This window comes from Pseudophryne corroboree, chromosome 5 (genome assembly GCF_028390025.1).
Source record: "Pseudophryne corroboree isolate aPseCor3 chromosome 5, aPseCor3.hap2, whole genome shotgun sequence".
In the NCBI taxonomy this organism is placed as follows: domain Eukaryota; kingdom Metazoa; phylum Chordata; class Amphibia; order Anura; family Myobatrachidae; genus Pseudophryne; species Pseudophryne corroboree.
Genome location: NC_086448.1, coordinates 415,079,733 through 415,102,419, shown reverse-complemented (window position 1 = coordinate 415,102,419; position 22,687 = coordinate 415,079,733). Strand labels below are relative to the sequence as shown.

Sequence of the window (22,687 nt, the reverse complement as noted above, 5' to 3'; positions counted from 1 at the left end):
GGGGGGAGTGAAGAAACTTCACTTCCCCCGCCGCTGGGTCGCCCCTCGGCCGTATCCGCCATCGGGCAGCTCGGCGGCGGATCAGTATGTGTCTAGGGCCCATAACTCAGCTGCTGCAATCACTTCAGCCTGTTCATGGTTGAATTACTTCTCTGTGGTGACAATAGCAGTACACATGATTATCTAATTACTATACTAGTAACATTTCACTGCAGCTGTAGCCAGTTCTTTGCCTACATTTGTGGGCTGTAATTGTCACACAGGTTTGGCCCTTCATTGGATTTGTAATGAATTTGGAGTGACCTACGAGTAAATATTGTATGTTTACCATGACTGAATTTGGTATGATTGCACATTTTGGCCTCCGTATTAATGTCTAGAATGTTATCTTCATACATTAGTAATACACGTTTTTCCTCCCCGTCACCATATTAATGTTTTTTTTGTCTGTACCTGATTATATAGGTGTTGCTAGTAATAAAGTAACTTGATCACCGTATCTGTTGAGGAATATAATTTATTTCCCCGACCTCACTGAGGGGAAAGTAAAAACTCCTATTTCTCTTTTCTGGGTTAAGGAAGGAAGATGAGAATTGTTATTCTTTATTTATATGGCGCTACAAGGGATCTGCAGCGCCTATTACCAAGTACATAAGCTAATGAGCAAAATGAGAAAAAAAGCTCTTCCAGTTTGAAACAATATAGTCATGTATACAGTGCAGGCTTATCCTAGGTTTATTTTTTGCCTCCTTTGATATTTATTGAACATTGTTCACTGCATTACTTTTATGTAGCATTTCTCTAAAAATAAACATATTGTGTTTCTGTGGCACAGCTGGAGAATTATGGGATGCCTTTCAGCAGGACAGAGCAAGGAAAGATTTATCAGCGTGCTTTTGGAGGGCAGAGTCTGAAGTACGGTAAAGGTGGACAAGCTCATCGTTGCTGTTGTGTGGCAGACAGGACAGGGCATTCACTACTTCATACATTATATGGAAGGGTAAGGATAAAATCTGCTCTGCCAATGTCTTATCTTTACTGTATACTCTTCCTGAATTAATGCAGTTTTATTAGAATAACATATAATTACTAGAAAACTAAACCTTTTATATATTTTCATTATGAGAAATTGGTTGTGTGGTATTTTCCATAATGCTACTGTCATTCTTACATGTGTTTTACAACATGTTCTATTTTTCCACTGTATGGCACTGCAGATTTCCTATGTTGACCACGCTCTCCCCAAGAGGCTGGTGACCTCCTGGACCCCAGAAAGGAGAGCTCTTCTTACTAATGGAGTGCACACCTGTTTAATTATTTATTTATTTTTCTTTCTTTTTTACGATACTGGCGACTATTTCTGTCAGATACAATGTATAGAAAGGACCTGTTGTAGTTTTACAGGAGAATCCTGCTTAGTTGGGTGCTGGTTCAGTAGTATTTCACATGGGCCAGCTAATAGCAGGAACACTGGGATAACACCTGTTTCTCTGACGTCCTAGTGGATGCTGGGTACTCCGTAAGGACCATGGGGTATAGACGGGCTCCGCAGGAGACTGGGCACTCTTAAAAGAAAGATGAGGTACTATATCTGGTGCACTGGCTCCTCCCTCTATGCCCCTCCTCCAGACCTCAGTTAGTATCTGTGCCCGGCCAGAGCTAAATGCACCCTAGGGGCTCTCCTGTGCTTCCTAGAAAAGAAAGTATTTGTTAGGTTTTTTATTTTCAGTGAGATCTGCTGGCAACAGACTCACTGCTACGTGGGACTGAGGGGAGAGAAGCGAACCTACCTGCTTGCAGCTAGCTTGGGCTTCTAAGGCTACTGGACACCATTAGCTCCAGAGGGATCGAACACAGGCCCAGTCCTCGGTCGTCCGGTCCCGGAGCCGCGCCGCCGTCCCCCTTGCAGAGCCAGAAGAACGAAGAGAAGTTGAAAATCGGCGGCTGAAGACTCCAGTCTTCATTAAGGTAGCGCACAGCACTGCAGCTGTGCGCCATTGCTCCCTTAGCACACCACACACACTCCGGTCACTGATGGGTGCAGGGCGCTGGGGGGGGGGCGCCCTGGGCAGCAATTAGATTACCTTACTTGGCGAAAAGCACATTATACAGTCTGATAAACTGTATATGTGCATTAACCCCCGCCATTAAAGTACATAAAAGGACAGAAGCCCGCCGCTGAGGGGGCCGGGCCTTCTTCCTCAGCACACCGGCGCCATTTTCTCTTCACAGCTCAGCTGGAAGGAAGCTCCCCAGGCTCTCCCCTGCAGTATCCTGGTACACAAAGGGTAAAAAAGAGAGGGGGGGCACATAAATTTAGGCGCAAAACTGTGTATATAAGCTGCTATAGGGGAAAAATCACTCAGTATAGTGTACATCCCTGTATTATATAGCGCTGTGGTGTGTGCTGGCATACTCTCTCTCTGTCTCTCCAAAGGGCCTGGTGGGGAAACTGTCTTCAAATAGAGCATCCCCTGTGTGTGTGGTGTCGGTACGCGTGTGTCGACATGTCTGAGGTAAAAGGCTCCTCTAAGGAGGTGATAGAGCGGATAAGTGTGTGGGAGGGTGTCTCCGTCAACAACGCCGACACCTGTTTGGATATGTGTAAGTGCTGAGGTAAAATTATTGCACAAAAGGTTAGGGAACAGAAAGGAAATCTTCCCTGGTCTGTCCCTATGTCACAGAGTCCTTCAGAGTCTCTCTATGTTCACTATCCAAAATAACAAAGTATCGACACGGAGTTTAACGCCACTGTCGACTACGATAATGCAAAGTTACAGCCAAGAGGGCTAAAAGATATTCAATATATGATTATTGGAATAAAATATGATTTGCATATCACTGATGACTCATCTGTCCCTGACACGAGAGTACACATGTTAAGGGGAAGAATGCTGAGGTAAATTTCCCTCCTCTCATGAGGAAAAAGAGCGGGAATCTCCAGACAAGAGACGGCAGCTTCCCACAAGAGAATTCTCAGGCTGTATCCTTTCCCCACTAGGGCCAGGATGTGTTGAGAATCTTCCCCTTGGGTGTCCTGTTTGCACTAGCTATTCTCAGGGATCCTGCAGATAGTGTGCACATTCTAGTATACTACCCAGACCGGCGATTGTGTCGGCATGGGTTTATAGCGCTGTGGCAGCGTGGACAGGTACCTTATCAGCAGAGATTGAGACCCTAGTATGCATATAAATATTTTAAGATGCTGTCTTAAGTGATAGATTTATAATTATAAAGCATGCCCAAAGGGACATGAGTATACTGGGTCCTAGAGACAAAAGCTATGTCGATTTCTGCTTGACGTGTCCTGTAGAATATACATTGGACAGATAATGCCGACTTAAGAGGCATATGGAAGGCTGAGGATTGTGTGGAGAAAGGTTCTCGGGCCTGGTCTCCACAGCTATAGCTGGTAATTCTGATATTTTGCCTTATATTCCTGCACAGCCTAGGAAAGCACGACATTATTAAATGCAGCTTTTCGAATAAAGAAACAAGAAAGTCTGAGGTGCGTCCTTTCTTGTCAGAGCCGGGGGCAGAGGAAAGAAGCTGTGCAACACAGCTAGTCCCCAGGAACAGAAGTCCTCCCCGGCCTCTACAAAAATCCACTGCATGTCGCTGGGGCTCCACAGGCGGAGCTAGGCCCGGTGGGGACACGCCTTCGTAAGTTCAGCCACAAGTGGGTTCACTCCCTGTTAGATCCCTGGGCAATAGAAATTGTATCGCAGGGATACAGGCTGGACTGTGAGAAGATGCCCCCTCACCGAGGACCCGACGGGCTTCCCCCCTAGAGAGGGAGCCAGTGTTAACTGCAATTCGTAAATTGTATCATCAACAGGTGGCGGTCAAGTGTCCCCTCCTTCAACAAGAGGGTGTTATTATTCGACCATGTTACAATCCCGAAACCAGACGGTTCGGTTAGACCCATATTGAATTAAAATCCCTGAACATATACCTGAAAAGGTTCAGGTTCAAGATGGAATCGCTAAGAGCGGTCATTGCAAGCCTGAAATGAATCGGGACATAAGGGATGCATACCTTCGTGTCCCCATTTATCCACCTCATCAGGCGTACCTCAGAATTGTGGTACGGGATTGTCATTACCAATTTCACCAAGGTAATGGCAGATATGATGGTGCTCCTGTGGAAGCAAGGTGTCACTATTATCACATACTGGGATGATCTCCTCATAAAAGTGAGATCCAGAGAGCAGTTGCTGGACAGCGTATCACCTTCTCTGGAAGTGAAACGGCAACACGACTGGATTCTATATATTCCGAAGTCGCAGTTGGTTCCTACAGCTCATCTGCCTCGCCTAGGCATGATCCTAGACACAGACCAGAAGAGGGTTTATCTCCCGATAGAGAGAGCTCAGGAGCTCATGACACTGGTCAGGAATCTATTGAAAACCAAAACAGGTGTCAGTGCATCACTGCACTCGAGTCCTGGGAAGGATGATGGCATCATACTAGGCCATCCCCTTCGGCTGGTTCCATGCAAGGACAATGGAACTTACTGGACAAGTGGTCCGGATCACATCTTCAGATGCATCGGTTTATCACCCTATCCCCCAGGGCCAGGGTGTCTCTACTGTGGTGGCTGCGGAGTGCTCACCTTCTCGAGGGCCGCAGATTCGGCATTCAGGACCGGGTCCTGGTGACCACGGATGCAAGCCTCCGAGGGTGGGGGGCAGTTACACAGGGAAGAAAATTCCAAGGTTTGTGGTCAAGCCAACAGACTTGCCTTCACATCAATATCCTGGAACTAAGGGCCATATACAACGCCCTAAGTCAAGAGGAGTTCCTGCTTCGCGACCAACCGGTTCTGATCCAGTCAGACCGCAGGGGCTCATGTAAACCGCCAGGGCGGCACAAGGAGCAGGGTGGCGAGGGTAGAAGCCACCAGAATTCTTCGCTGGGCGGAGAATCAAGTAAGCGCACTGTCAGCAGTGTTTATTCCGGGAGTGGACACCTCCACCCGGGAAAGTGGTGACTTCATCAGGAAGTCTTCACGCAGTTTTGCAAATTGATGGAAACTGCCTCAGGTGGACTACATGGCGTCCCACCTCAATAAAAAGATAAAAAAGGTTTTACCTGGGTCAAGGGACTCTCAGGCGCACTAGTAACACCTTGGGTGTTCCAGTCGGTCTATATATTCCCTCCTCTTCCTCTCAGACCCAAGGGCTGAGAATTGTAATAAACGGAGGAGTGTGAACAATATTCTTTGCTCTGGATTGGCCAAGAAGGACTCTGTACCCGGAACTGCAAGAAATGCTCTCAGAGGACCCATGGCCTCTGCCTCTCAGTCAGGACATGTTGCAACAGGGACCCTGTCTGATCCAAGACTTACCGCGGCTGCGTTGGACGGCATGGCGGTTGAACGCTGGATCCTAGCGGAAAAGGGCATTCCGGATGCAGTTATTCCTACGCTGATAAAGGCTAGGAAAGACGTGACAGCAAGAATTTTTCACTGTATATGGCGAAAATAGGTTGCTTGGTGTGTGGCCGGGAAGGCCCTACAGAGGAATTCCAGGGAGGTCGATTCCTGCACTTCCTACAGTCAGGAGTGACTATGGGCCTAAAATTAGGATCCATAAAGGCCAAGATTTCGGCCCTATCCCTTTTTCTCTCAAAAAGAACTGGCTTCACTGCCTGAAGTTCGGACGTTGTTACAGGGGTGCTGCATATTCAGCCCCTTTTTGTGCCTCCTGTGGCACCTTGGGATCTTAACGTGTGTTGGATTCCTAAAATCCCACTGGTTTGAGCCACTTAAGACCGTGGAGCTAAAATATCTCACGTGGAAAGTGGTCATGCTTTTGGCCTTAGCTTGGACTAGGCGTGTGTCAGAATTGGCGGCTTTGTCATGTAAAAGCCCATATCTGATCTTCCATATGGAAAGGGCAGAATGGAGGACTCGTCCCCAATTTCTCCCTAAGGTGGTATCGTTTCATTTGAACCAACCTATTGTGGTGCCTGCGGCTACTAGGGACTTGGAGGATTCCAAGTTGCTGGACGTAGTCCGGGTCCTGAAACTTTATGTTTCCAGGACGGCTAGAGTCAGAAAAACTGACTCGCTATTTATCCTGCATGCACCCAACAAGCTGGGTGCTCCTGCTTCAAAGCAGACTATTGCTCGCTGGATCTGTAGCACGATTCAGCTTGCACATTCTGCGGCTGGACTGCCGCATCCTAAATCAGTAAAAGCCCATTCCACGAGGAAGGTGGGCTCTTCTTGGGCGGCTGCCCGAGGGGTCTCGGCTTTACAACTTTGCCGAGCTGCTACTTGGTCGGGTTCAAACACTTTTGCAAAATTCTACAAGTTTGATACCCTGGCTGAGGAGGACCTTGAGTTTGCTCATTCGGTGCTGCAGAGTCATCCGCACTCTCCCGCCCGTTTGGGAGCTTTGGTATAATCCCCATGGTCCTTACGGAGTACCCAGCATCCACTAGGACGTCAGAGAAAATAAGAATTTACTCACCGGTAATTCTATTTCTCGTAGTCCGTAGTGGATGCTGGGAGCCCGTCCCAAGTGCGGACTCTCTGCAATACATGTATATAGTTATTGCTTAACTAAAGGGTTATTGTATGAGCCATCTGTTGAGAGAGCCTCAGTTATTGTTCATAGTGTTAACTGGGTATAGTTATCACGAGTTGTACGGTGTGATTGGTGTGGCTGGTATGAGTCTTACCCTGGATTCCAAATCCTTTCCTAGTAATGTCAGCTCTTCTGGGCACAGTTTCCCTAACTGAGGTCTGGAGGAGGGGCATAGAGGGAGGAGCCAGTGCACACCAGATATAGTACCTAATCTTTCTTTTAAGAGTGCCCAGTCTCCTGCGGAGCCCGTCTATACCCCATGGTTTTTACGGAGTACCCAGCATCCACTACGGACTACGAGAAACAGAATTACCGGTGAGTAAATTCTTATTTTCTCTAACGTCCTAGTGGATGCTGGGGACTCCGTAAGGACCATTGGGAATACACGGGGTCCGCAGGAGACAGGGCACTTTAAGAAAGAATTTGGATACTGGTGTGCACTGGCTCCTCCCTCTATGTCCCTCCTCCAGACCTCAGTTTGAATCTGTGCCCGGACGAGCTGGGTGCACCTTAGTGAGCTCTCCTGAGCTTGCTAAAAAGAAAGTATTTTGTTAGGATTTTTTATTTTCAGAGAGATCTGCTGGCAACAGACTCTCTGCTACGTGGGACTGAGGGGAGAGAAGCAGCCCTACTCACTGAAGATAGGTCCTGCTTCTTAGGCTACTGGACACCATTAGCTCCAGAGGGATCGTACACAGGAACGCACCCTTGGTCGTCCGATCCCGGAGCCGCGCCGCCGTCCCCCTAGCAGAGACAGAAGCCGGCGTGAGAAGCAAGAAGACTTCGAAATCGGCGGCAGAAGACTCCAGTCTTCAGATGAGGTAGCGCACAGCACTGCAGCTGTGCGCCATTGCTCCCACACTAAACCCACACACTCAGTTCACTGTAGGGCGCAGGGGGGGGCGCCCTGGGCAGCAATTGGGAACCTCTTGGCAAAAAGCAGCATATATACAGTTGGGCACTGTATATATGCATGAGCCCCCGCCATTATTTTACACACAAAACGCGGGACAGAAGCCCGCCGCTGAGGGGGCGGGGCTTCTTCCTCAGCACTCACCAGCGCCATTTTCTCTCCACAGCTCCGCTGAGAGGAAGCTCCCCAGGCTCTCCCCTGCAGAATCACGGTAGAAAGAGGGTAAAAAGAGAGGGGGGGCACATAAATTTGGCGCAAAAGCAGTATATACAGCAGCTACTGGGTTAACACTATGTTACTGTGTGATTCCTGGGTCATATAGCGCTGGGGTGTGTGCTGGCATACTCTCTCTCTGTCTCTCCAAAAGGCCTTGTGGGGGAACTGTCTTCAAATAGAGCATCCCCTGTGTGTGTGGTGTGTCGGTACGCTTGTGTCGGCATGTTTGACGAGGAAGGCTATGTGGAAACAGAGCGGGTACAAATGAATGTGGGGTCGCCGCCGACACCCGATTGGATGGATATGTAGAAGGTTTTAAATGATAATGTTAATTCCTTGCATAAAAGGTTGGATAAAGCTGAAGCCTTGGGACAGTCAGGGTCTCAACCCATGCCTGATCCTACAGCGCAGAGGCCGTCAGGGTCTCAGAAGCGCCCACTATCCCAAATTGTTGACACAGATATCGACACGGATTCTGACTCCAGTGGCGATGATGCAAAGTTGCAGCCTAAAATGGCTAAAGCCATCCGCTACATGATTATAGCAATGAAAGATGTGTTGCACATCACAGAGGAAACCCCAGTCCCTGACCAGAGGGTTTATATGTGTGGGGAAAAAAAGGCAACAGGTGACCTTTCCACCTTCACATGAGTTAAATGAGTTATGTGAAAAGGCTTGGGAATCTCCAGATAGAAAACTGCAGATTTCCAAACGGATGCTTATGGCGTATCCTTTCCCGCCAACGGACAGGTTACGCTGGGAATCCTCCCCTAGGGTAGACAAAGCTTTAACACGCTTTATCCAAGAGGGTAGCCCTGCCGTCACAGGATACGGCCACCCTAAAAGATGCTGCGGATAGAAAGCAGGAGGGTATCCTGAAGTCCATTTATACACATTCAGGTACCCTACTAAGGCCGGCAATTGCGTCGGCCTGGATGTGTAGTGCTGTAGCAGCATGGACAGATACCTTATCTGAGGAACTTGATACCTTGGACAAGGATACTATAGTACTGACCCTGGGGCATATAAAAATTGCTGTCCTATATATGAGAGATGCCCAAAGAGACATTAGCCTACTGGGCTCTAGAATAAATGCAATGTCGATTTCTGCCAGAAGGGTCCTGTGGACTCGGCAATGGACAGGCGATGCTGACTCAAAAAGGCACATGGAGGTTTTACCTTACAAGGGTGAGGAATTGTTTGGGGACGGTCTCTCGTACCTGGTCTCCACAGCTACGGCTGGAAAGTCAAATTGTTTGCCATATATTCCCTCACAACCTAAGAAAGCACCGTATTACCAAATGCAGTCCTTTCGATCACAAAAAGGCAAGAAAGTCCGAGGTGCGTCCGTTCTTGCCAGAGGCAGGGGTAGAGGAAGAAGCTGCACAATACAGCTAGTTCCCAGGAGCAGAAGTCCTCCCCGGCTTCCACTAAATCCACCGCATGACGCTGGGGCTCCACAGGCGGAGCCAGGCCCGGTGGGGGCGCGTCTCTGAAATTTCAGCCACAAGTGGGTTCACTCACAGGTGGATCCCTGGGCTATAGAGATTGTGTCTCAGGGATACAAGCTGGAATTCGAAGTGGTGCCCCCTCACCGTTACCTCAAATCGGCCCTGCCAGCTTCCCCCATAGAGAGGGAAATAGTGTTAGCTGCAATTCACAAATTGTATCTCCAGCAGGTGGTGGTAAAGGTTCCCCTCCTTCAACAGGGAAGGGATTACTATTCGACAATGTTTGTGGTAACGAAACCGGACGGTTCGGTCAGACCCATATTGAATTTAAAATCCCTGAACATATACCTGAAAAGGTCCAAGTTCAAGATGGAATCGCTCAGAGCGGTCATCGCAAGCCTGGAGGAGGGGGATTTTATGGAGTCTCTGGACATAAAGGATGCTTACCTTCATGTCCCCATTTATCCACCTCATCAGGAGTACCTCAGATTTGTGGTACAGGATTGTCATTACCAATTCCAGACGTTGCCGTTTGGTCTGTCCACGGCACCGAGAATATTTACCAAGGTAATGGCAGAAATGATGGTGCTCCTGCGAAAGCAAGGAGTCACAATTATCCCATACTTGGACGATCTCCTCATAAAGGTGAGGTCCAGAGAGCAGTTGCTGATCAGCGTAGCACGCTCTCGGGAAGTGTTACAACAACACGGCTGGATTCTGAATATTCCAAAGTCGCAGCTGATTCCTACGACGCGTCTGCCCTTCCTGGGCATGATTCTGGACACAGACCAGAAGAAGGTTTTTCTCCCGACGGAGAAGGCTCAGGAACTCATGACACTGGTCAGAGACCTCTTAAAACCAAAACAGGTGTCGGTGCATCACTGCACGCGAGTCCTGGGAAAGATGGTGGCGTCATACGAGGCCATTCCCTTCGGCAGGTTCCATGCGAGGACCTTTCAATGGGATCTGTTGGACAAGTGGTCCGGATCGCATCTACAGATGCATCGGCTGATCACCCTATCCCCCAGGGCCAGGCTGTCTCTTCTGTGGTGGCTCACCTTCTCGAGGGCCGCAGATTCGGCATTCAGGACTGGGTCCTGGTGACCACGGATGCAAGCCTCAGAGGGTGGGGGGCAGTCACACAGGGAAGAAATTTCCAGGGTCTGTGGTCAAGTCAGGAGACTTGCCTTCACAACAATATCCTGGAACTAAGGGCCATATACAACGCCCTAAGTCAAGCGGAGACCCTGCTTTGCAACCAATCGGTGCTGATTCAATCAGACAACATCACCGCAGTGGCTCATGTAAACCGCCAAGGCGGCACAAGGAGCAGGGTGGCGATGGCGGAAGCCACCAGAATTCTTCGATGGGCGGAGAATCACGTACGAGCACTGTCAGCAGTGTTCATTCCGGGAGTGGACAACTGGGAAGCAGACTTCCTCAGCAGCCACGACCTCCACCCGAGAGAGTGGGGATTTCATCAAGAAGTCTTCACGCAGATTGTAAGGTGATGGGAACTGCCACAGGTGGACATGATGGCATCCCGCCTCAACAAAAAGCTACAGAGCTATTGCGCCAGGTCAAGAGACCCTCAGGCGATAGCTGTAGACGCACTAGTGACACCGTGGGTGTTCCAGTCGGTTTATGTGTTTCCTCCTCTTCCTCTTATACCCAAGGTGCTGAGAATCATAAGAAAAAGAGGAGTGAGAACAATACTCATTGTTCCGGATTGGCCAAGAAGGACTTGGTATCCAGAGCTGCGAGAAATGCTCACAGAGGACCCATGGCCTCTGCCTCTAAGACAGGATCTGTTGCAACAGGGGCCCTGTCGTTTCCAAGACTTACCGCGGCTGCGTTTGACGGCATGGCGGTTGAACGCCGGATCCTAGCAGAAAAAGGCATTCCGGATGAGGTTATTCCTACGCTGATAAAGGCTAGGAAGGACGTGACGGCTAAACATTATCACCGTATATGGCGAAAATATGTTGCTTGGTGTGAGGCCAGGAAGGCCCCTGCAGAGGAATTCCAGCTGGGTCGATTCCTGCACTTCCTACAGTCAGGTGTGACTATGGGCCTAAAATTAGGGTACATAAAGGTCCAGATTTCGGCCCTATTCATTTTCTTTCAAAAAGAACTGGCTTCTCTTCCTGAAGTTCAGACGTTTGTAAAGGGAGTGCTGCATATTCAGCCCCCGTTTGTGCCTCCAGTGGCACCTTGGGATCTTAACGTGGTGTTGAGTTTCCTGAAATCACACTGGTTTGAGCCACTTAAAACCGTGGAGTTAAAATATCTCACGTGGAAGGTGGTCATGCTATTAGCCTTGGCTTCGGCTAGGCGTGTGTCAGAATTGGCGGCTTTGTCACATAAAAGCCCTATCTGGTTTTCCATATGGAGAGGGCAGAATTGCGGACTCGTTCGCAATTTCTGCCAAAAGTGGTGTCCTCTTTTCATATGAACCAACCTATTGTGGTGCCTGTGGCTACTCGTGACTTGGAGGATTCCGAGTTACTAGATGTAGTCAGGGCTTTGAAGGTTTATGTAGCCAGAACGGCTAGAGTCAGGAAAACTGAGTCGCTGTTTATCCTGTATGCATCCAACAAGCTGGGTAAGGCATGTGGAGACAGTGACAGTGGAGCTAAAGTATCTCACGTGGAAAGTGGTCATGCTGTTGGCCTTAGCCTCAGCTAGGCGTGTGTCAGAATTGGCGGCTTTGTCATGTAAAAGCCCCTATCTGGTTTTCCATATGGATAGGGCAGAATTGCGGACTCATCCGCAGTTTCTGCAAAAGGTTGTGTCATCTTTTAATTTGAACCAACCCATTGTGGTGCCTGCGGCTACTCGTGACTTGGAGGATTCCAAGTTACTTGATGTAGTCAGGGCTTTAAAGATCTATGTTGCCAGGACGGCTGGAGTCAGGAAAACTGACTCGCTGTTTATCCTGTATGCATCCAACAAGCTGGGTGCTCCTGCTTCAAAGCAAACCATTGCTCGCTGGATCTGTAACACGAGTCAGCAGGCTCATTCTGCGGCTGGATTGCCGCATCCAAAATCAGTGAAAGCCCATTCCACAAGGAAGGTGGGCTCTTCTTGGGCGGCTGCCCGAGGGGTCTCGGCATTACAGCTTTGCCGAGCTGCTACTTGGTCGGGTTCAAACACATTTGCAAAATTCTACAAGTTTGATACCCTGGCTGAGGAGGACCTGGTGTTTGCCCATTCGGTGCTGCAGAGTCATCCGCACTCTCCCGCCAGTTTGGGAGCTTTGGTATAATCCCCATGGTCCTTACGGAGTCCCCAGCATCCACTAGGACGTTAGAGAAAATAAGAATTTACTCACCGGTAATTCTATTTCTCGTAGTCCGTAGTGGATGCTGGGCGCCCGTCCCAAGTGCGGACTTTCTGCAATACGTGTATATAGTTATTGCTTAACAAAGGGTTATGGTTATGTAGCATCGGTTGAGTGATGCTCAGTTGTTGTTGTTCATACTGTTAACTGGGTAAGTTTATCACAAGTTGTACAGTGTGATTTGGTGTGGCTGGTATAAGTCTTACCCTTGATTCCAAAATCCTTTCCTTGTAATGTCAGCTCTTCCGGGCACAGTTTCCTTAACTGAGGTCTGGAGGAGGGGCATAGAGGGAGGAGCCAGTGCACACCAGATAGTACTGAATCTTTCTTTAGAGTGCCCAGTCTCCTGCGGAGCCCGTCTATCCCCCATGGTCCTTACGGAGTCCCCAGCATCCACTACGGACTACGAGAAATAGAATTACCGGTGAGTAAATGATTATTTTTTCCTTTTCTGTGCAGATGGAAGGTGAAAAGGTAAGTGTTCTGCAGCCCTGTTAGGTGCGCATAAGCGGATGTCGTTTTCTGTTTCTCACACATCCACCACATGGTGCTGAGTCTACCTGCCTGGACCCCACTTCGGTGGGGACTCGTCTACTACTTTTCAGTTAGTCCGGGAATGGACTAGGACCCGTGAGTTAATTGTAGAATCCAGAGGGGGACTGTCTGGAGTTACAGATGTTTCCCCTCACTGCTTTTCTAATGGATCTTGCCGTTTCCCCTCTGGAAGGGGAGTTAGTACGCGACGCCATACCAGAGGTGCGTCAGGTTCAGGGCCTTGTCCTCCTGTCCCGGTTGTTATAAAAAAAAAAGTTTACATGCGTTGTTCTACGCATTCAGATTACCTGGAGGAATAGCCAGGATGGTCTTTGCCATTTCACTGGAGTGATGGTAGTATGATGGTTTCCTTTTAATAGTAAGAGCCTTTGTTATTCTGTAATGAGATGTTCGCCTGATTGAGGCGAGGTTAAGAAACAAGTGGTGCAAATCGTTGTTTCTCTCTGACTGATCTTCAACACAGGGAAGGGCTGTTGTTCCCCATCGACGCAGATGTCGGAGGTGGTATCAGGGTAGATACTGACCGGTTGAGGTTCTGTGTTTTCCTGTGGAAAGAGGTCTGAGGATCCTGACTCGGATCAGATTTGCAGTGCCAATCCATCTATATGTTCCGTTGATGAAGAAGTTGGGTGCGGCCGAAGAGGCCTTTTCGGTGAGCAGGTCAAATGCCAGAGTGGTTTTCACGGGACCTGTTGGGAATGTGGTCCGGGTCTCACCGGCACATGCACCGGAATATAATTCTAATGGTCAGGATATCGCTCCTGTGGTGTCTGCTCAGTTCTCACCTCCTAGAGGGACGAAGATTCGGGATCCAGCATTAGATCCTGGGGTCCATGTATGCAGATCTCCGAGGCTGGGGAGCAGTCCTTGCATGGGAAGTAGTTCCAGAGGAAAAAAGGTCAAGCTGCGAAGCTTGTCTACAATAAGCTTTCTTGAAGTAAGAGCTATTTTCAACGAACATATTCTTTGTGATCAGCCCGTGTTAATTCTGTCGGACGACTTGGCAGCAGTGGCGTAAGTAAGCCGCTAGGGCGGAACAAGGAGCAAAGCGGCAATGGCAGAAGCTGAAATAGTTTTCCGCTGGGTAGAAAGACTGGTAAACGTTATATTAGCAGTCTTAGTCCTGGACGTAAACGACGGAGAAATAGATTCCTCTGCAGACGCGCTCTCCATCCAGGAGAAATACAGTAGTCATCGAGAAGTTTTACAGAAGTGACAAGTCTTTGTGGAGTGCCTCATTTGGGCATGTTGGCGTCTCGCCTCAACGAGAGACCTCAGGAATATGGTTCCAGGTCAAGGGACACTCAAGCTATAGCAGTGGACGCCCTCATGACACCTTGGGTGTTTTCAGTCGGTCTATGTGTCCTCTCCGCTTTCACTCTGCTGAAGGTGATAAACGTAAGAGGAACAGAGGTTCCGGCGATTCTCATTGTTCCGGTCTAGCCAAGGAGGGCTTGGTATCCAGTTCTTCAAGATTTATTCATAGAAGATCCCTGGCTTCTTCCTCTACGGGAGGAACTGTTACAGCAAGATCCGGGGGCGTGTATCAGGACTTACCGCGGCTGCGTTTGACGGCGTAGCGGTTGAACGCCATATCCTAGTCCGATCGGGTATTCCCAGTAAGGGCATTTCCACACTTCTTCAGGCTAAATAAGAAGTAACGGCGAAGCCTTAACACCGTATTTGGCGTGAATGTGTCTTGGTGTAAATCTAAGAGGCTTCCTACGACAAACTTTCAGCTGAGTCGTTCTTCTCCATTCTTTGTAAGCAGGTTTGGATGCAGGCCTACAGTTAGGCTCCGTTTCAGGGCAGTTTTAGCCTTGTAAATTTTCTTAAAAAAAAAAAAAAAAAAAGAATTGCCCACCTTTCCGGAAGTTCAGACTTTCGTGAAAGGAGTACTGCACATCCAACGTGGTGTTGTGTTTCTTGTGTCTCACTGATTGGAACCTTTATTAAAGGTTGTGTTAAAATTTCTCTCTTGGAGAGTGGTCATGCTTTTGCTTTTTGGGCGACCGCAAGGCGGTTGTCGGAAGTAGCGGCTTTGTCTCATAGGAGCTCCTGTTTGATCTTCCAAGTGGATAGAATTGAGAACTCTGATAGTAGTTCTGCCGAAAAGGGTTTTGGGGGTTTATCAAAAACCTGCCTAGTTTGATGCCTGTGGTAACTTCAGCAGTGGCTGATTCAATGTCTCTCGATGTAGTCAGGGCTTTGAAGATTTGTCGCCAATTGGGCTCAGTTTGGGGAAACAGAGGCTCTGTTTGTCCGGTATGCTACAAGCGTGCTTGGGGCACCTGCGTCTCTGCAGTCTGTTACACGCTGGATCTGTGATACGATTCGGTGTGCTAGTTCTACGGCTGGATTGCCGTTACCGAAGTCGGGGGAGACCCATTCTACTGGGAAGATGGGCTCTTCTTGGGCGGATGCCCGAGGTGTCTCGGCGGGTTAACTTTGCCGAGCGGCTACATGGTCGGGTTTCGAGCACCTTTGCTAAGCCCTACAAGTTTGATACCCTGGATGATGGGGACCTCATGTTTGCTCAATCGGTGCTGCAGAGTCGTCCGCACTCTCCCGCCCGTTCTGGAGCTTTGGTATAGACCCCATGGTCCTTTTGGAGTCCCCAGCATCCTCTAGGACGTAAGAGAAAATAGGATTTTAGTACCTACCGGTAAATCCTTTTCTCCTAGTCCGTAGAGGATGCTGGGCGCCCGTCCCAGAGCGTACTGTGTCTGCAGTTATTTATTTTGGTTGCACTTTGTGGTGTTTCTTCTCTGTCAGGCTATCGCTGACGTTGTTCATGCCATGGCATGTGGTTTCTTATTGTTGGTTGGGTTGACACACAGGTTATGTTACATATTCTCTCAGCATATGGCTGTATGGTTTTCATACCGTGGGCTGGTATTCTGTTGAAGGCCATGTCTTGCGGTATGTTCGTGGTGTGAGCTGGTATGACATTCACGGTGTTTAAATTATAAATTCTTTCCTCTAAATGTCCGTCTCTCCTGGGCACAGTTTTCGAACTGTGGTCTGGAGGAGGGGCATAGAGGGAGGAGCCAGTTCACTCCCAGTTTAAGTCTTTATAGTGTGCCCAAGCTCCTGCGGATCCATCTATACCCCATGGTCCTTTTGGAGTCCCCAGCATCCTCTACGGACTAGGAGAAAAGGATTTACCGGTAGGTACTAAAATCCTATTTTTGCCCATATGTATCTGAAGGTCATTCAGGTGCTGCTGTTCTTACTACTCCTGTTGCAATTATTTGCCATATGCAATTGCGATTATATGCTAATATGGGCAGAAGCAAAGTCATGCAAAAGAACACCCACTGTGATCACATAATTTGTGTACGGTGACACGTGATTTCAGAAACATCGCTAACTTCTTTGCATATCAGGTCGCCCCACAGAGTGTGAGTGCCTCTGAAGATGCGCTGTCTGCGCTGATTTCCTGTGTCGTACAGGCAGCTCCAGAAGCAAGTGTGATTGTTGCTGCTAATATATGCATGCCCAAAAAACAGCTGTCCGAATGACCATGCCACGCCTGTGTTCACCTGTCACTCATTTTGCAACTAAAATCTCGCTGTGACCACACTCGCAAATCGCTTGCTGCGCATGTGCACAGCAGCTCAGATGCATGTGCAGTGCGAAAATATCAATCGATATACATACAACTGCCGCTTTGCATCCGTACCTGTATGACCCCCTATGTGCTTACTTTCCAAGTTATGTTTTCTTGTATACATGACCATTGAAAATGTCTGGCTTTTCCACCTATCTTCCTGCATTTCTTGGCATAAACTCATTAAAACAATATTAGAAAGGTGTCTCAGGACCCCTTACTTTGTGGTTCCTAGTTTTGTCTATGCAGGTTGCCAGCTATGGTATAATCAGTGCCACATTAACGCAGTTCCTTGTGGCATCCATAGAGGCTGGAATCTTCCAGGCAATTTAACAGCCAGAGTGGATCTGGTCCCTAGTGCAGTCTGTGGAGATATGTTACGTCTAGGTATTCAATTACAGTTACATGCCTAATCAAAGAAAGTTGAAGGTCTTCAGGTGCCTTTGTTACTGCCAATTAGACCCCGTATTTGAATGAGTTGGTGGTGGTAAGAAACAAGAATGAAAAATACAGGAAGATAGGTGGAATAGGCAGACATTTTCAATGGTCATGTGTACAAGAAAACGTACAGTACATTGGAAAGTAGGCACATAGGGGGGGTCAAACAGGTATGAATGCAAAGCAGTGAATATTACATAAAAAAAAATTATATGTGGCTTTGCTTGTTTTATTTTCTCCATCGTCCTTATGGATACTGGGGTATAGTAGATTACCATGGGGTATAGATCGGGTCCACTGGAGCCTGGCACTTTAAGAAATGAATAGTGTGTGCTGGCTTCTCCCCCCATGCCCCTCCTAGCAGACTCCGTTTAGAAAAATGTGCCCAAGGAGCCGGGTGCATTCTGTTGCTCTCCAGAGAGTTTTCTTCAGAAATGTATTTTATTATTATTTTCAGTCTGCCTGCGTCGTGGGACTTGGAGGGGGGGGGGGGGGGGGCTGCTTGCGGGCTGCTCCTCCACAGGTCCCACTGTATCACCCACAAAACGGGTACAGGGGGTTATAGTGAGGGGGGGAGCGCAATATCAGCGGTGTGACCGCTGTGAGGTAAATAATATTATATACATATCCGACGGGGCTTCTCTGAGGTAACGTGCTGGTCCAACCTTCTTTCGGTTTCACTCCATTCAGGGTTATCTAGAATAAGTGTGCTGTATTTATTATACTGCACTGTATTTTTCTCTCTTAACTCTGTGTTTGCTGCAAGAACATGTCTACTAATAAGTCTGTGTGTACTGCATGCAAGGCTAGGTTTACATCTTCCTCACAAGGGTCTCTCATGTGTACCCAATGTTCACTACCCTCACAGGGTAGTGATGGAAAGGAACCCGAGTGGCATTCCAGGAGTGGACAGCTGGGAAGCCGACTTCCTCAGCAAGCACGACCTCCATCCGGGGTAATAGGGCCTTCACCTTCAGGTTTTTCAGCACCTGATTCACTGGTGGGGTTGTCCACAAATAGAACTGATGGCGTCTCATCTCAACAAGAAGCTCCATCGTTACTGCTCCAGAACGAGGGACCCATGAGCAATTGCAGTAGACGCTCTGACGACACAGTGGACTTACAAGTTTGTGTACCTGGTTCCTCCTCTTCCTCTCATTACCAGGGTTCTAAAAAGAATAAAAAAGGAAGGAGTTCAGGCAATTCTGATTGCCCCAGATTGGCCTCGACAGGCCTGGTATGTGGACCTCCTGTCATTGGCTCAGGAGAAACCCTGGCCTCTACCGCTGCACAAGGACCTTCTTCAACAAGGTCCTTTTGTCTATCCAGACGTACAGCGGCTACGTTTTGACGGCTTGGAAGTTGAGGGAGATTTTTAGAGATGAGCGGGTTCGGATTTACTCTGTTCTTTATGCCAGAATTATCGCCGTTTCTTATTTTCTGGATTTTTCTTATTGGTTAACCAAAACACGTGACATCCGATAGCCAATAAGGAGATTCCGGTAAAACCGAACCCGCTCATCTCTAGAGATTTTAACTAGAAAGGGTCTCTTCTCCAAGGTTATTTCCACTATGGTACAGGCCCGTAAGGTGGTTACATCCAAACATTACCACCGTATTTGGAAGAAATATGTTTCTTGGTGCAAGGGTAGAAAATATTCCCCTGTGGAATTTCGTCTGGGCTGGTTTCTGCAGTTCCTACAAGCAGGAGTGGATAAGGGCCTAAGATCTACGTCAAAAGGTTGGCTCGTTACAGGAAATCTGACTCTCTTTGTCCTCTATGATGCTACTAAAATTGGTCGCCTTGCCTCTAAGCAGTCCATTGCTATGTGGCTCAAATTGACTATTCAACAAGCGTATACTTCAGCAGCTCTACTGCTACCAAGTTCTATTCAGGCCCACTACACAAGGTCGGTGGGCAGGGCCGGCTCCAGGCCTACTAGTACCCTGAGCGAGAACACTTTGCGCCAGGCAGAGCATGTTAGACAGTTTGCGCCAGGCAGAGCACGTTAGACACTTTGCGCCAGGAAGAGCACTGAGACTCATTGTCTAGCCACAGACGCCTAGCGGGAACACTACATGATATGCTCCCCAGCCGTGCCAGCTACACATGACATACCCCCAGCAGTGCCAGATACATAAATGCCCCCACGGTGCCAGATACATAAATGCCCCCACTGTGCCAGATAAATGCCCCCACGGTGCCAGATAAATGCCCCCACTGTGCCAGATAAATGCCCCCACGGTGCCAGATAAATGCCCCCACGGTGCCAGATAAATGCCCCCACGGTGCCAGATACATAAATGCCCCCACAGTGCCAGATATGTCCCCACAGTTCCAGATACATAAATGCCCCCACGGTGCCAGATAAATGCCCCTACGGTGCCAGATAAATGCCCCCACGGTGCCAGATACATAAATGCCCCCCACAGTGCCAGATATGTCCCCACAGTTCCAGATACATAAATGCCCCCACAGTGCCAGATATGCCCCCACAGTGCCAGATATGCCCCCACAGTGCCAGATACATAAATGCCCCCACAGTGCCAGATACAGATATGCCCCTACAGTGCCAGAAATGCCCCCACAGTGCCAGATACAGAAATGCCCCCACAGTGCCAGATATGCCCCCACAGTGCCAGATACATAAATGCCCCTACAGTGCCAGATATGCCCCTACAGTGCCAGATATGCCCCTACAGTGCCAGATATGCCCCCACAGTGCCAGAAATGCCCCCACAGTGCCAGATATGCCCCCACAGTGCCAGATACAGATAAATGCCCCCACAGTGCCAGATATGCCCCCACAGTGCCAGATATGCCCCCCACAGTGCCAGATACATGCCCCCCATAGTGCCAGATACATGCCCCCACAGTGCCAGATACATGCCCCCACAGTGCCAGATACATGCCCCCACAGTGCCAGATAAATGCCCCCACAGTGCCAGATAAATGCCCCCACAGTGCCAGATACATAAATGCCCCCACGGTGCCACATATGCCCCTACAGTGCCAGAAATGCCCCCTCAGTGCCAGATATGCCCCCACAGTGCCAGATATGCCCCCACAGTGCCAGATACAGAAATGCCCCCACAGTGCCAGATATGCCCCTACAGTGCCAGAAATGCCCCCACAGTGCCAGATAAATGCCCCCACAGTGCCAGATAAATGCCCCCACAGTGCCAGATAAATGCCCCCACAGTGCCAGATAAATGCCCCCACAGTGCCAGATAAATGCCCCCACAGTGCCAGATAAATGCCCCCACAGTGCCACCCATCCATAAATGTGCCTCCCCCCCAAATACCTACAGCGCTGAGAGGGGGAGGAGTACTGCTGTCCTATGGCGGGCGGATGGCCTGCGAGTGCGGGTCCGGGTCCAGGTGAGGGCGGGCGGCCTCCAAGGCGCTTGTGTGCGCTATGCGTGCTGCGCCGGCGTCTGACGTTAGACACCGGCGCCGCGCAGCGCGCATAGCGCACACAAGAGGTCCCGGCGGCCGGGGCAACAATGCACAGGGCCGGCTCCAGCCTCGAATATGGCGGCGCCAGCGCGCGGTGCCCATTAAGGGTGACGCCCTGCGCGGCCGCTCTATTCGAACATGCCTAGAGCCGGCCCTGTCGGTGGGCTCTTCCTGGGCAGCTGCCCGGGGGTGTCTCGGCCTTACAGTTGTTCCAGGCAGCTACCTTGGCCAAGGATGACCTTCAGTTTGGTCAGGTGGTTTTACAGGAGTCTCTGCACTCTCCGACCCGTTCTGGGAGCTTTGGGACGTCCCCAGTGTCCATTAGGACATTAGAGAAAATAGTAATTAATACCTACTGGTAATTCCTTTTCTTGTAGTCCGTAGTGGATACTGGGCGCCCGCATCAGTGCTTCGTTTCGTGCTTACCTGGTTGTAAGTGTTTTTGGTTGGGTCTGCTGTTGCTTTCCCTTTTCAATGTTTGGTTAGCGTTGCTATCCTCCTTATAGTAAGCTTGGCTTTCCTCTGTCCTGGTTAGCTCTGCTATCTTGATATTGTTGTGTGTTGGTTCGTTACCTCACCGCTTTTTGTGTTTATATCCTTCTCACAATATGTCCATCTCCTCTGGCACAGTTTTCCTAGAGCAGGGGTTGGGAACCTTTGGCCCTCCAGCAATTGTTGAACTACACATGCCAGCATGCCCTGCTACGGGTTTGCTATTTGGCCATGCTAAAACTGTTGCAAGGCATGCTGGGATGTGTAGTTCAACAGCTGGAGGGACGCAGGTTCCCTGCCCTAGACTGAGGGGGTCATTCTGACCTGATCACACACTTGCAAAGCAAAAATACACTCCCCTTTATGCGGCGATTATCTGTTCGCAGCGCTGCTAAAAATAGCTAGCAAGCGATCAATTCGGAATGACCCCCTGAGTCTGGTAGGAGGGGCGTAGAGGGGAGGAGCCAGCACACCATATTAATTTCTTCTAAAGTGCCAGGCTCCAGTGGACCCGATCTATATCCCATGGTAATCTACTATTCCCCAGTATCAGCTAAGGTAGGGGTGGGCAAAATACGGCCCGCGGGCCGGATGCGGCCCGCAAACTGATTCTGCCCGGCCCACTGCCTCCCACCAGCGAGCAATGATAAGCGGCCCGACCGGCTGAGCTGCTTGTCATTGCTCTGCACTGCAGTACCTCCAAGCTGCCAGCGGCGCCTCTCTCCCCTGCTGCTCCTGCTGCTGCGTTGTAGCAGCCTCCTCCAGAGTCCCCAGTGACAACGGCTGTGTTCAGCCGAGAAGGGGGAGGGGCTACATGGGACCTCAGGGGGCGGGGCTACACGGGACAAGAGCCAGACTGCTACAGCTCCATCCTTCCTGCCACTGCCAGCCAGATCAGTAAGTTATTGGGAAAAGTGAAAGAAAGTGTGTGTGTGTGTGTGTGTGTGTGTGTGTATATATTTGTGTGTGCGGGCAGTGGCGTCAGACTGTTTTTAGGTTTGGGGGAGAGATCTTTAGCTCTCGCTGTACCAACCCCTCCCGTGTTCTGTCACCATGTCACCCCCATGTTCTGTCACTATGTCACCCCCCCGTGTGCTGTCACTGTGTCACCCCCCCCCCGTGTTCTGTCACTGTCACACCCCCCCCCCCGTGTTCTGTCACTGTCACCCCCCCCCCGTGTTCTGTCACTATGTCACCCCCCCCGTGTTCTGTCACTGTGTCACACTCCCCGTGTTCTGTCACTGTCACACCCCCCGTGTTCTGTCACTGTGTCACACCCCCCGTGTTCTGTCACTGTGTCACCCCTCCCGTGTTCTGTCACTGTATCACCTCCCCCCCCCGTGTTCTGTCACTGTGTCACCTCCCCGTGTTCTGTCACTGTCACCTCCCCGTGTTCTATCACTGTGTCACACCCCCGTGTTCTGTCACTGTGTCACCTCCCTGTGTTCTGTCGCTGTCAACGCCACCTTGTTCTGTCACTGTCACCCCCACTGTGTTCTGTCACCCCCCCTCCCCGTGTTCTTTCACTGTGTCACACCCCCCGTGTTCTGTCACCGTGCCACACATCCGTGTTCTGTCACTGTCACCCCCACCGTGTTCGTCACTGTGTCA

The 22,687-nt window shown here is 49.7% G+C and overlaps 1 protein-coding gene across 1 annotated transcript in view; it reads left to right on the top strand.

Annotated features, from left to right (window-relative positions):
* The window catches only part of SDHA (succinate dehydrogenase complex flavoprotein subunit A), a 294,640-nt gene that overhangs the window by 76,862 nt on the left and 195,091 nt on the right, over positions 1–22,687 (top strand). Inside the window, exon 5 of the mRNA XM_063922780.1 lies at positions 836–1,000. Within this exon, the coding sequence (XP_063778850.1) occupies positions 836–1,000 (165 nt within the window). The remainder of the gene's footprint in view (positions 1–835; positions 1,001–22,687) is intronic.